We start from the raw sequence: 15,382 nt of genomic DNA, 5'->3' as shown, positions 1-15,382 counted from the left end.
GTTGATCACCAATACTTTTATCCGTTCATCTGTGTCCCTTCTCTATGACAACAGTCATAACAATGACTTATTTTTAACAAGAAAAAGTTTATTAATTTAAAGACAAGCCACAAATTAAGAAAACAACACTAAGCTAGCCTGAGCTCAAGTCTGAAATATTCAGAAAACCAAACTACATGTCTTTAATAGTTCCTATATTTCCATCATTACGACACACTGAGGGCTCTATTCAATCTATTGCTGAAGCTTTACAGATTGCGCGATAGAACTGTAAAAGTTATTTCCGATTGAGCCGACATGCAGCGTTTACCGTGAATGCAGTCTCCGCTAACGTGGGAACATTGCCTTTAAATTGAATAGAGCCCTTGGCCTTAATGTTAATATGCCTTTATAAATATAAAAGTTCCACAGTTTCATCTTTTATGTAAAATACACATTACAAATCACCCTACACTTATTGGTTCTCTTGACAATTTCAGAAGATAGTATATACTAAGACTTGAAACTTGAAACAAAAAGAAAGTCACATGATATGTATATATAAATACAATACATTATCCAAAACAAGAGAAATCACAAAAGTACTTTTGCCAACATATCAGATGAAATAAAACTCATCCAAAAAGAACAAAACAAATATTTAAGAGACAAATAAATATTTCTTCCCATTTTGTCTATATTTACATCTTAGGGGGAAAGGGGTTCAAGGAAAAGGTTTCCCTAATATCCACTGCCAAATGCTTGTGCTTGCATTAGAGCGTGCTACAGTGGGCCACAACTCACTAGACCGTCAAATGGCACTTAAATTAGATCAAGAAAATATTGAAAATCAAACTGAATAAAGCCACCATACAGCAATCAGTGAATATTATACAACAAAAGGAAATGATAATGATAGTACAGTGTTGCCATTGGCAAATATCCCAGTCCAGTAGTACTCCAATCTTTCTCTTAGTTTAGTGATAATGTAAATCTGTAGTAGTTCTCTCCTAAAGCTCCATCCAACAGCAAATGTGTGGAGAAAGCCCCACCCAGTGTAAATTGTCATGTTTGGTCATTGGTCAGTGACAGTTGACCAGTAGTCAGTTGGATGAGGTCAGAATTAAGGATAGGACTGTACGATCCCATAGGCCCATATCCTCTTCTCCATGTGAGCAGCCATTTTCACCTCTTCCATAAAGTCTGCTCTAAAGAGCCTGTGTCTGGAGCCAGGAGTCAGACCAGAGACGTTAGGCCCAGCTGTCTGGGTCAAATTAAAGGCACTGGAGTCTTGTGGATCAGTGAAGCTGATGTATTCTCACCACTTCCAACTGACAGTTTGAGAATAGCTGATATGTTTTTCAGGATGTCAAGATGGTTTCCTTTTCATTTTTTGTTGTTGTAGTTGCTGTATCAAACCTTTTAGGTTAGAAATGGGCTCAATTAATCAAGGCCCTATTGTCTTCTAACGCCACACGTTGCCAGGAGCCATCAGTGACGTAAGACAATGGGGAAGGACCTATAATATTTTTTGTTCAAATAAACAAATAAACATATTACTTTTTGTGAATGGTTATCTATGATTACAACATAATTTGTGTTGACAGAATTGGCTTGAGTCCAGTTTTGAAACAGGCAGGTTTGATGAGGTCGCAGAGTGAATACAGCATTTACAATCTGGCACATATTCCAAAGAAAACCAAACACAAAGTAGACGAACCAATAGATTCTAGCAGCACAAAAAGGCATGCAAGATCAAAAAAAGCACTTTCAAGATTCTAAAGCACATCTGTAAGCTGTTTGCACTCCAGGCACAAATGAATACACAATTCATCTTAACATCTTCAGTATTTTCCGGACAAAAAGGTCAATGTTCAAAGTTCAAGAGCCATCTCTAATGACATGTTAGGTGACTGACTGTACTGTCAGGTTGAGTAAGATCTTGTCATTTCTGTGTGGTCAGAGTTTGACATGTAAACAAATGCCCAAAGCCTTCAATAACCTGTAAGCAAGGTCAATTGCCTTTTCAGTCTAAAGTGAATGCACTTTATCTTCAGTGAACTAGTAAAAGGCATTATCAGTAGAATGGCCCTTTCTCATAAAGTAAATCACACATGCACAATCTGCTAAGTACCATATATATCTAAAGAAAATGTAGTTGATAAAATAAATTCATGATCCTCTGAAAACATAATTTCCAGTTTTTTAGCAGGTACATTTTGTTTCTCAGTAGTAAAAAACGTCAGAACTCATTCACTACAAGAACAAAAGTATGTGGACACCTGCTCGTCGAAATCATGGGCATTAATATGGAGTTGGTCTCTCCTTTGCTGCTATAACAGCCTCCACTCTTCTGGGAAGGCTTTTAGGCCTGGCTTGCATTCAGCCTTCCAATTCATCCCAAAGATGTTCGATGGGGTTGAGGTCAGGGTCTGTGCAGGCAAGTTTTTGTGCTGACGTTGCTTCCAGAGGCAGTGTAGAACTCGTTAGTGAGTGTTGCAACCGAGGAGAGACGATTTTTACGCGCTACGCGCTTCAGCACTCGGTGTTCCCGTTCTGTGAACTTGTGTGGCCTACCACTTCACTTCGGAGTGGTTGTTACTCCTAGACGTTTCCACTTCACAATAACAGCACTTAAGAGTTGACTGGGGCAGCTCTAGCAGGGCAGAAATTTGACGAACTGACTTGTTGGAAATGACGGTGCCACGTTGAAAGTCACTGAGCTCTTCAGTGAGGCCAAACTACTGACAAAGTTTGTCTATGGAGATTGCATGGCTGTGTGATCGATGATTTTATACACCTGTCAGCAACGGGTGTGGCTGAAATAGCTGAATCCACTGATTTGAAGGGATGTCCACATACTTTTGTATATATAGTGTAATTTCATTTTTAAGACTGGTATGGATACGTGTGCATAACTTAAGAATAACTTCTCAAATAGTAAAACAAAAGCACAATAAATACCAATAAATAAAGTCTAGGCAAAGCATTGGTGCATACAGTTCTCCAGATATGAGAGTTAAACAAAAAACAGAAAAGTAATTTCAGTAGTATCAACAAGATTCTTCCAGTTCAACACCTTTTGCCAGTGTGTTGTCCATTTCCTAAAAGCGATCAATAACAGTTCAAGTACAAAATGTGTATCCAGTGTCGTCAGAAGCTGGTCCCCATGCCCCCGCCCATTTCACAGTCAATCGACCAATCACAGAAGAGCTAGCTACCAACAAAACAACCACGGATGACAGATCAACCACATGAAAAACAAAACAAATAAAGATGAATACATACGTATTGTATCATCCTTATATATATCTATCTATCTATCTATCTATATATATATATATATATATATCTTTAAATATCAGAAAATATCTACTTTTGGTCCACTATACAAAAATGCACTTTACAACCGATAGAACAAGAGATGATGATGTGGACTGAGGACTGAATGGGCTAAAATGACAATGTGTATTTTTAGCTGTGTAGTGTGAGAGGCATATAGTGTTATTGTGGTGTGTCGTGGGAGTAGTAAGGATACATATGTGTGTGAGAACAAGGTTTGGTGACGTGCTGCATGTGTTAAAAGGCTGGCACCGCTGGTGTGAGGTAGGGTGACTAGTGGGTGTGCGCAAAACCCACGCTCGGACTCATTCATCCACGACAACCACAACGGTACGCGCAACCATCCTCTCCATCAGGTCGAGCGCTCACGTCGGCACACGCGCACGCTTCACCCGATTGCACATGCCAAAGCAGGCGCAGGCCTCGAGAGAGAGTGAGAGCAGGAACGAGGCAACACACCCACATCAGTGGGAAACCGAACAAACACACAAAAAGTGATAGAACCGGCACAATCCAGAGAAAACTACAAGCACCTCTGAACCTGCACCCCCCCAGCCTTCAGTAACACCAACGAGCCAGCCCAAATCCAGCCACAAGTCACCAGAGAGAGGGCCAAAGCTGTGGCTGGGACAGTAACGCAGAATGTACTATCCCTCCCCACAACCACATAATCAGTCAGGACTACATGGACAGCTGCAGTAAGGGTTATTAAGGCACTAGGATGAAGCCGAGGTACATAGAATCCCTGACATTCAGTCTGCTCTGCAACACCACCCACAGCACTGTTGGGACAGGAAAACGGGACACGCAGCAGCCTCGCCGGGACCACTGTGGCGGCCATGATGGCTCTCACTCTCTGCCAGTTTCCTCTGGTTGGTTTGTTTTTTTGGTCCATTCACAACTTAAGACATCTACCAAGATAGAAACTACAAACACACACACTGAGAACATGTCGGTAGATTATACGAGTCTTAACTAATTACATTTTTATCACACTATCCAGGATCTAAATCCAACCAAACCAAGGCAATAAGTCAAGAGCATCCCATACGATGCATGAAGTGCGTAGAAAAGCTAGTGTTGTAGTGGTATAGTACATCCAGTCCGTCTGTCTGTCTCGCCTCGTGTTTCTATAGAGTAGCAGCACGCATAAGAGTACGTCTTTCTTCATGGGCAGAACAAACTTCACGGCTAGAAGCCATTAGGGGTTATCAGGGGATCATGGCTACGATTATACACTATTCAATAAATCATAGAACGCAAAACAGCTGCCACATCACAAGCAATCATACATCACCGAATGTCATATCTAAACAAAGGTTTGAAATTCACAAAAAAGTCAACAACAACAAAAATCTCATATCGTTCAACTCAATTCTGTCCTTAACTGGAATGTGTCAATGCTTTCTCTGTAAGAACGTATATCACCTCATGATTGGGAGGAATATCTGCTAATGTGAGAGAACAGCACCTCTGTTTTGTTTATTATATATGCACTATATACGAAACAACCCGATCTAAGAGTGAACCAAGAGTACTCTTATCAATCAATCACATCGCTCATCTGGGGCTGGTGGCTTGGATTTGAGCTTTGAATATATACCCTCCCCTCTACACAGCTAGGGGTCAGTCAGTGTCTCACATCTGGCAGCATCTCATGGGTCACCCCCCCCCTCCCTCCAATCCTCCTCCCTCACCCAGCATCCCCTCCCAGAGGACAGAAATATGGGATGACAGCAGACAGAGGCGGCCCGCCCACATTCCTATTCACATCCAGCTCTCTTAATCTATCCACGGTTTGTGTGACGCCAGTGGCTGTGGTCATGGTGATTTTCATCGTCCTCTAGTGGCCTGGGGGTGGAGGAGAGCAGAGAAAACACAGCACATGACAGAGGGAAATAGTGCAGACGTGTGTGTGAGACAGCGTGACCCATTGAAATAGAGAGGGAGAGACAGACAGATCAAGAGAAGAGTGGTTTGTGGGCGTCTCTCTCTTCAGACGGAGGCGTAGGTGTTGCCGGTGGCGCTGCAGTGGCGGATGGTGGGGGTGGCGGCAGAAGGGGTGAGGATGTGCTCAGCGTGGTCCTGGGGGGGCTGGGGCAGGGAGTGCAGGATACCCGGCTGCACCACCCCCACCACGGGGTTACAGCCGTCCTCCAGAGCCCCCACCTGAATCACCTGGATCACCTGGTGCTCATGCTGCAACTCAGCCTTCTCCCGCTTGGCCAACGGCTCCCCAGACTCCTCCATGTCCTCCTCCAGGTCACTGTCCATCTCACTCACCTCGTCTGGAGACAAAGACAAGCGGACAGGGTCAGTCAGTCAGACAGGTAGACAGGTAGACAGACAGGTAGACAGACAGACAGACAGACGGACAGACGGACAGACGGACAGACGGACAGGGTTAGAATGCCGGCTCTTCAGGATTCTCAATAGTCATGTTGGACCATTGTGTTTGCAGGAAAGGCTGATGGACCTGAAGACCCGACTTTGAATTGCATAGAATTCTACGTTGGGCATGAATGAGTGTTTGGATCAGGAAAGTTTCTCTCACAACCTCTCTCTATAAGCCAGAATGCTGAATAAAATGATATTTTACTGGTTGTCTGAGTGGTTGGTCCTTTTGAAGGAACACTACATAAAACAGAAAATGACACCCCTTCAAATGAGTGGATTCGGAAATGAGGCAGGACTACAAACATGTTTTAAACACCCTCACTAGCACATAGAAGAGAATAATTATATCTGGCACCCTCCCGCGCTACCAAAGGGCTTCGGAACATTTCAGACAACTCTTTGCCCCGAACAAGTACTTGAAGAAAACTTTCCAACGACAGGAACATCTCTTTTTGTAACAACGCAGGGGTTCCAGGCTTATTTCGAGCAACATCACAAACTGTTTTAGAGACTGACAGACAGGGTCTGGTAGTGCTCCAGTGCTCCCTGTCAGAATAAGCAACAGAGGACTGTAGAAATGGCACTATGGTTATTGTGAGTAACCCAATTTACAGTGCCTTCAGGAAAGTATTCAGACTTTTTCCACATTTTGTTACGTTACAGCCTTCTTCTAAAATCGATAGATTTTCCTCATCAATCTACACACAATACCCCATAATGACAAAGCAATACCCCATAATGCCACTGAAAAACATCCCCATGCAGCCACCACCATGCTTCATCGTAGGGATGGTGCCCTATTTCTTAAAGATGTGACGCTTGGTTTCATCAGATCAGAGAATCATGTTTCTCATGGTCTGAGAGTCTTTAGGTGCATTTTGGCAAACTCCAAGTGGGCTGTCATGTGCCTTTTACTGAGGAGTGGCTTCTGTCTGGCCACTCTACCATAAAGGCCTGATTGGTGGAGTGCTGCATAGATGGTTGTCCTTCTGGAAAGTTCTCCCATCTCCATAGAGGAACTCTAGAGCTCTGTCAGAGTGACCATCGGGTTCTTGGACACCTCCCTGACAAACGCCCTTCTCCCCCGATTGCTCAATTTGGCCGGGCAGCAATGATCAATGGAAACAGGATGCACCAGAGCTCAATTTCAAGTCTCATGGCAAAGGGTCTGAATACTTATGTACATAAGGTATTTATGTATTTTATTAATACATTTGCAACAAAAAAGTCAAGGGGTCTTTATACTTTCCAAAGGCACTGTATGTTCCTTCAATTCTGCCTTCTAGTGAGGTTATACAAACTGTTATCTCCTACCATTCTGCTAGATTGGAGACTGTCAGAAAATGTGGTTGTAACGTTAATAATTTGGTTGTTATTCTATTGGTTACCTCAAAGGCAGATGCCCCAGTGGCAGAGTAGCCCACACTCATTGAATATGGTGCTTTGAAATGTTAGAGCAATCACAAGTAAAATCTTTCTCGTGATTGCCTCATTACTGAGCGTTAAAATGATTGCATGTTTCTCACTGAAACATAGCTGTTATCAGACTTTAGTGCCATTCTTATTGAAGCCTCCCCCTCGGACTACAGATTTTCATACTCTATCAGCCTCTATTTTTACTAATGCTCTTAGCTCTATGGACATTTTGTTTGGCGACTTTGGGTATTTTGAGCATCATGCTGTACTGTTTAAATGTCAGCCACCAGTGATGGCCATAACCCTGTATAGGCCACCAAAGCACTGCCCCACTTTCTTTACTGGTTTATCTGAACTATTGCCTATTGTCCTTAAGATGATAGAATCATTGTGTTGGGCGATCTTAATATTCATGTTGACAAAGAGACTGACTCAAAGGCCATTGAATTTATGAATCTTTTGAGCTCTATGGACTTTATCCAACATGTTACCGGGCACACCCATAGCTGCAGCCATACCAGGTTATTGCCAAGGGGCTTTGTATTGACATATCCTCTATTGTTGATGTTGCTTTATCTGATCACCAGTGTATTTTCTACTACCTTGTTGCCCATAGCACAGGGTAACACTGAACGCATTATTAAGAAACGCTATCTTACCTCTGAAGTTGCTACAGATTTTATTGAGTGTATGAACAATAATCCACCACCCATTCTGCCTTCATCTTGTGATGATTTAGTTGATAACTTTAATAGCAAATTAAGGGCAACCATTGATGCCATAGCTCCAGTGAGGTTGGGGTTAGGGAGGGTTAGGGAGGGGTTGGCCGGTAGGGATATCCTTGTCTCATCGCGCACCAGCGACTCCTGTGGCGGGCGGGCGCAGTGCGTGCTAACCAAGGTTGCACGGTGTTTCCTTCGACACATTGGTGCGGCTGGCTTCCTGGTTGGATGCGCGCTGTGTTAAGAAGCAGTGCGGCTTGGTTGGGTTGTGTATCGGAGGACGCATGACTTTCAACCTTCGTCTCTCCCGAGCCCGTATGGGAGTTGTAGCGATGAGACAAGATAGTAGTTACTAAACAATTGGATACCACGAAATTGGGGAGAAAACGGGGTAAAAATATATATTTTTTAAAATCCCCCAAAAATTAACCAAAAAAAGCACCTTACATGCTGACCAATTGCGTAGCGTGCGCGAGCGTTGCAAAATAAATGTAAGCATACATGTGGATACACGTGGATTCAATTATTGCACCCACACTTCTCGCGTGTGCCAATGAGCGCCTGTGTTGCCAAACGCTAAAAAAGAAGTCAGTTCCATTTGTTATGCTGAACGCAGTGCAAGTCCTGCCTCTTCCATCTCCTCATTGGTTTATTCAAGCAGATATCCACGTGCCATCTCCTCATTGGTTATACCCACGTGGGTGATTGAAAGATGAACTGAGTTTGGTCGGTCGTCGTGGTAACTATGAAAGTGAGATGCCAATCACCATATAAAGTCCAAAGAAGAAAAAGCCTGGAAGGAGGAGAGATTACTAAAAACGATTCGGTTGACCGTTTTGTGTGGATTAATTGTCGGAGTAGAGGACCTTGCACATTTCAGGTAAAATAACAAGTCAACATTTATATCCCAGGACAAATTAGCTAGCTACAGCAAGCTAGCTAAATAGGACAAATTAGCTAGCTAGCTAAATTGTCATAAATGTTAAATGCTTTTTGACCTGTCCCCAAATTAATATAATTGGTTCAGGGTTTGTTTTGATATTTCAACCTGCATGTCGTGATCGCGTTTGGTGTGGGGGGACAAAATCTATTTGCGGATGGTTTGGCTACAGTGTTAGGGTGCATTTTAGCTCAGTTGGTGTCATTCTTTTGTTTTTTTATCTAATATACAGTGGGGCAAAAAAGTATTTAGTCAGTCACCAATTGTGCAAGTTCTCCCACTTAAAAAGATGAGGCCTGTAATTTTCATCATAGGTACACTTCAACTATGACAGACTAAATGAGAAGAAAAAAATCCAGAAAATCACATTGTAGGAGTCTTAATTTATTTATTTGCAAATTATGGTGGAAAATAAGTATTTGGCCACCTACAAACAAGCAAGATTTCTGGCTCTCACAGACCTGTAACTTCTTCTTTAAGAGGCTCCTCTGTCCTCCACTCATTACCTGTATAAAAGACACCTGTCCACAACCTCAAACAGTCACACTCCAAACTCCACTATGGCCAAGACCAAAGAGCTGTCAAAGGACACCAGAAACAAAATTGTAGACCTGCACCAGGCTGGAAAGATTGAATCTGCAATAGGTAACCAGCTTGGTTTGAAGAAATCAACTGTGGGAGCAATTATTAGGAAATGGAAGACATACAAGACCACTGATAATCTCCCTCGATCTGGGGCTCCACGCAAGATCTCACCCCGTGGGGTCAAAATGATCACAAGAACAGTGAGCAAAAATCCCAGAACCACACGGGGGGACCTAGTGAATGACCTGCAGAGAGCTGGGACCAAAGCAACAAAGCCTAACATCAGCAAGGACATTGAAGATGAAACGTGTCTGGGTCTTTTAGCATGACAATGATCCCAAACACACCGCCCGGGCAACGAAGGAGTGGCTTCGTAAGAAGCATTTCAAGGTCCTGGAGTGGCCTAGCCAGTCTCCAGATCTCAACCCCATAGAAAATCTTTCGAGGGAGTTGAAAGTCCATGTTGCCCAGCAACAGCCCCAAAACATCACTGCTCTAGAGGAGATCTGCATGGAGGAATGGGCCAAAATACCAGCAACAGTGTGTGAAAACCTTGTGAAGACTTACAGAAAACATTTGACCTCTGTCATTGCCAACAAAGGGTATATAACAAAGTATTGAGATAAACTTTTGTTATTGACCAAATACTTATTTTCCACCATCATTTTGTAATTTTGTCTGTCATAGTTGAAGTGTACCTATGATGAAAATTACAGGCCTCTCTCATCTTTTTAAGTGGGAGAACTTGCACAATTGGTGGCTGACTAAATACTTTTTTGTCCCACTGTATGTTGTGCAGTAAATATTTTGTTATTTTATTTCTTTAAAGCACATTGCGTTGCATTCCATGTCTGAAAGGTGCTGTATAAAGAAAGCTTGATTTGAATTAAGCCAAATCCATTTCTGACAGATGTATAAAATTGAGCACACAGGCATTCAAACTCCAGACACACATTGGCAGTAGAATGACCTTACTGAAGAGCTCAGTGACTTTCAATGTGGCACTGTCAGTTCGTCATATTTCTCCCCTGCTAGAGCTGCCCCGGTCAACTGTAAGTGCTGTTATTGTGAAGTAGAAACGCCTAAGAGCAACAGCGGCTCAGCCACGAAGTGGTAGGCCACACAAGCTACTAGAACGGGACCGCCGAGTGCTGAAGCGCGTACAAATTGTCTATCCCCGTTGCAACACTCACTACCGAGTTCCAAACTGCCTCTGGAAGCAACGCCAGCACAAGAACTGTTCGTCGGGAGCTTCATGAAATGGGATTCCATGGCCCAGCAGTCGCACACAAGCCTAAGATCACCATGCTCAATGCCAAGCATCCACTGGAGTGGCGAAAAGCTGGTCGCCATTGGATTCTGGAGCAGTGTAAACACGTTCTCAGGAGTGATGACGCTTCACCATCTGGCAGATGTCCGTCGGACTGCTTCACCATCTGACAGTCCGACGGACAAATCTGAGTTTGGCAGATGCCAGGAGAACAGTACCTGCCCCAATGCATAGTGCCAACTTTAAAGTTTGGTGGAGGAGGAATAATGGTCTGGGGCTGTTTTTCATGGTTTGGGCTAGGCCCCTTAATTCCAGTGAAGGGAAATGTTAATGCTACAACATACAATGACATTCTAGACGATTCTGTGCCTCCAACTTTGTGGCAACAGTTCGGGGAAGGACCTTTCCTGTTTTAACGTGACAATGCCCGGGCACAAAGCGAGGTCCATACAGAAATAGTTTGTCAAGATCGGTGTGGAAGAACTTGACTGGCCTGCACAGAGCCCTGATCTCAACCCCATCGAACACATTTTGGATGAATTGGTACGCCAACTGCGGGCCAGGCCTAATCGCACAACATCAGTTCCCGACCTCACTAATGCTCGTGGCTGAATGGAAGTCCCCTAGTCAATGTTCCAACATGTAGTGGAAAGCCTTCCCAGAAGAGTGGAGGCTGTTATAGCAGCAAAGGGGGGGACAAACTCCATATTAATGCCCATGATTGTGGAATGAGATGTTCGACGAGCAGGTGTCCACATACTTTTGTGAGACAAAATATCTTCAGAGTTGTGTTATCAACCCGGCTTTCAATATGTTGGTCTGCACATAGTTTGCATTTCCGTTTTTTATTGTCAATACTGATGCAATTTGCACGTGACAAATACTTTCACAATACGGATGAGCCGGACCGAACAGCAAACACTTCTAGCTGATTACGAGGAAACGTGCTTCGGTCGACTACATTCGGTTACATTCAGCTATTGTTTACATATTGTGCCTTACGTGCAACAGATGGAAAATACAAGCGACAGAACCAACAGGCGCCACAAAAAGTCGGGTAATCAGCCCTTTCGTGTGGACACCCTATCGCCACCCCCTACTGCCAAAAGGACCAACAGCATGTACAACCGTTAAAATAAGTGTAAATATCATCTTACTCAACATTCTGCCTTGTAGAGACTATCGCTTATTTTTTAACAGCGACTTCTTTCAGACTGATATTCATGGCGTAACCACGGTAACAGTCTGGTGTTTAGGCACGGTAACTGTTTAACAAAAGTTCCTCGCCTTTTCTTATGAACATCTTAGTATTAAACGTAACTTCACAAAAATGTGAAATGATCCAATAGCTTCTCGACTGCAGCCGACCATAACATGTATGAATGGGTAATAATTGAAACTGCTATCCTCTAAGTTGCAGCACGTTGAGACGAAGGTAGAAGGAGGTACGACGCGTAACAAAAGAAGAATGACGCACAGCAATGCTGAACGGACATGGCTTCAAAGGGCTTAATAACTCCATGTAATGTGGAAGCAGAAGCCTACAGAGACTTAGCCTGTAGACGCAGCTTGGGGTTGGCTTACCTTTGTCCATGTAAGCAGGCGACATGGCGTTGAGGTCATCGAACTGCAATACATTAAGCAGCACAAAGAAACCATACTGAGACAGAGCCAAGGAGTAATGGGAACATTACAATTATGTGCGTGTGTGGTGTGTGTTCATTTCATCGGGGCCTTACTTCTCCCATGACACCGATGGGCGTCTCGCCGGTTGCCTGGGCGACGCGGTGTTCCACCAGGTAGAACATGTACTCGTCGTAGAGCAGGCGGATCAGGTGGAACGAGCCGAAACTGGCCGCGCTGCGCAAAGTCAGGTCTCGAATCACCATGGAGCTGACAAAGAGATGGACAACGAGATCAACCACTGGAAAACTGATAATAAGCTGCCAAACCAAATCAATTGATATGATAAACAATAAATATCACAACACACTACTTAAATTGGTTGAGGGAGCAAAAACATATATATTTTGTAAGTGTGTACGTTCCATTTTCTGTGAGTTGCGTTCCAAAATAACATGGTTTTTTTCTCACCATAAAATTTGGATGAATTCTATGGTACTCATAGAACCCATTCAATTTCTATGGACAGTACAGTAGCTGACCTGTAGAAGGACCACTTGAGTAGGAACTGCCGCGCAGCCCTGGGGAAGCTGGGCCTGTCCTCGAAGGGCTGTAGGACCTGGGTGACCACGTTGTCCAGCCAGGCAGCCCACTGCTCCAGAGAGCTCTGCTGCTGCAGGGTGGCCTTGAAGTCCTGCTCTAACCTCTGAACCACACCCTCCTCACACTGACACACCCACGACGCCTGCTCCTAAAGAGAGAGAGAGCGAGGACGGGTCAGTGTGGGATAACACAAAAAAACATGCAAAAACACAGATGCACACGCGCCCCTTGATGAAATAAACAGTAACCTCAAGCGGGGAGAGGACATAGAGATAATGACAGATGGCTATACGGTGGACAGACGTGTCCCTCTAACTAAATACACAGACAAGGCAGACCAAACCACATCCAGCCAGATGGAGGGACAGGCAGACAGACAGCCATCCAGAGGGACAGACGGACCTGCACGTTGGCGAAGTCGACGCGGTTGAGGTCGCTGAGCATCTGATTGATCTGGGAGGTGTTCTGCAACACGGCGCGGGCTGCCTGGGCCAGATGGTTCAGACTAGTGTAACGACGCATCGTCTGAGAAAAGGCACTAACAGCGGCAACCTGAGGCCAATCAAACACACAGAGGATCAAACAGCAGCCAATTAAAATCAGACCAAGGCCAGTCAAAAAAAGATAAGAGAGGAAAGTCAGGATCAAACAAAATAGAGGCAATTTAAGTTTATTTGCCAATATGTGAGTGAGTGAGTGAGTGAGTGAGTGAGGAGAGTGTCTGTACCTTTGTCTGGATCATTCTCTGTGGAATGACGTTCATGGCATTGTTGAGCCAGCCTTCCAGGCTTTTGGCAAAGTTGCGGATGGCTTGAGTCAAGGCACCTAGAGAGGGAGAGATACAGCGGACAGCAGTCTATATAAAGATCACCATTTGAATTATGATACTCAACTAGGAATGAGCGAGAAAGTGTGTGTGTGACTGTGTGTGTCAGCCACTCACTGGGGATGGGTCTGAGGACATCAGGGATGAGGATCTCCACTAGGGCCTGGTACATCAGGTGGTCACAGGAACTCATCCACTTGAGCACAGCCTCGTTCCTACAGAGCACCACCAGCCTGGAGCAGGGCAAACGGCCCTCAATCTCACTCATACCACTGTGGAGACGGAGTTCAAAGTTACACATCCTGGATCAGATTCACCTCAATCTCACTCGGCCTACTGTGGGGGGGGTTGAGTCATTACTGAATTTAATTAATGTAGCAAATCAAATATTAAACCCTGTAAACGATTAATTTAAACCAGGTATTTATTTAAAACAGATGTTTATTTGCTGAAAAGTGTGCCGTTGCCCAGCTATTAAAAAGGGACAAGCGGATATTTGCGTTTGATTGATTGATTGAAGTTTTACATTAGTTACAGGGGTCGCGCACTGTCCCAATGAAATAACTCACCCATGTTAAAATATTGTATATATTTTTTAAAAATCGCACCAAAGTGCACTAGGCCTTTTTTGCTCCTGTATGAGCAGATTAAAATACTCGTCAGCAGAGCAGCGATAAATACTCGTCAGCAGAGCAGAGAGAAATACTCGTCAGCAGAGCAGAGAGAAATACTCGTCAGCAGAGCAGAGCAAAATACTCCTCAGCGTTGCCACTGATCAAAGGATATTTGAAGCATTCAAGAAGAATCAGAGTCGAGGCCAACTTAATCTCGGGTTAACACAGAACTAAAGTCAGCTGCCCGATTAAGTTCTGGGTCCATACACAGACAGGGATCAAGAAATGCTAGAACGAGGAGCTCCACCCTCTCTCTTTGCAAACTATGGGCCAAATATCCCCTCCCCTTCCAAAATATGAAAGATGCTAACATCTGCAAAATTCTGATTTGTCCAAATAACCAGAGACGAAAAACCCAAACATCAGAACTACTGCTTCTCGTTATCCTACACATCCCTTTCAGTCCAAACAGATTCTACGGTACTAGTCATCTGTCTACGAGATACAGGTGATAATGTGTATTGCTAATAGTATACCTGATAATATGGAGCATGCACAGGCTATAAACATGTTCCAAAATGTAAAAATAATTTCTGCTAATTATTTTACCAATATGATATTGGGCTGATTTCTCGAGCTAGAACTGATATTTTAGATGGTGTCAGCATTATTTTATTTTCACTAATTTTGGAGTAGAATATCCTTTTAAAACGTCACCAGAACTGACCTTCAGGAGAGAGGGAGAGAATGAGAGAGAGAGAGCGAGAGAGAGAGCTGACCTGTTTTCTGTGATGGTGGTGCCCTCCACTAAGTCAGAGGGGGAATAGCGCCAGAATGTCTGCCACAGCTTCTCTATTAGACTGAACTGGAGGTTCACCACCACATCCAGAATGGCCTGCAAGAGAGACATGGTCAGCATCACACAACTGAGCTGAATAACTATCCACAGTCAAGCTGATTAGTGTGGATGAGCTGGTGTGGATCAATGATGATGAAGACTTGTAAATATCATGCATGCCAAAGAAAGCCCCCATTCATCTGCACATGGGGGCCGATTCAGACTTG

The 15,382-nt window shown here is 43.9% G+C and overlaps 1 protein-coding gene across 4 annotated transcripts in view; it reads right to left on the bottom strand.

The window, feature by feature from the left end:
* Nucleotides 1-70: 70 nt before the first annotated feature.
* Nucleotides 71-15,382, bottom strand: part of rfx3 (regulatory factor X, 3 (influences HLA class II expression)) — a 57,467-nt gene continuing 42,155 nt past the window's right edge. For all 4 annotated transcript variants that reach the window (XM_090234784.1, XM_090234785.1, XM_021602769.3 and 1 more), the window contains 8 exons: nt 15,097-15,212; nt 13,821-13,975; nt 13,605-13,702; nt 13,280-13,429; nt 12,817-13,025; nt 12,391-12,544; nt 12,236-12,278; nt 71-5,609 (listed from right to left, as the gene is read on the bottom strand). In XM_090234784.1, the coding sequence (XP_090090910.1) occupies nt 5,317-5,609; nt 12,236-12,278; nt 12,391-12,544; nt 12,817-13,025; nt 13,280-13,429; nt 13,605-13,702; nt 13,821-13,975; nt 15,097-15,212 (1,218 nt within the window). In that variant the 3' untranslated portion in view covers nt 71-5,316. The remainder of the gene's footprint in view (nt 5,610-12,235; nt 12,279-12,390; nt 12,545-12,816; nt 13,026-13,279; nt 13,430-13,604; nt 13,703-13,820; nt 13,976-15,096; nt 15,213-15,382) is intronic.

The sequence above is a fragment of the Oncorhynchus mykiss genome, chromosome 5 (genome assembly GCF_057628025.1).
Source record: "Oncorhynchus mykiss isolate SJ-2025 chromosome 5, ASM5762802v1, whole genome shotgun sequence".
Lineage (NCBI taxonomy): Eukaryota > Metazoa > Chordata > Actinopteri > Salmoniformes > Salmonidae > Oncorhynchus > Oncorhynchus mykiss.
This window is presented reverse-complemented; position numbering and strand designations above follow the sequence as displayed.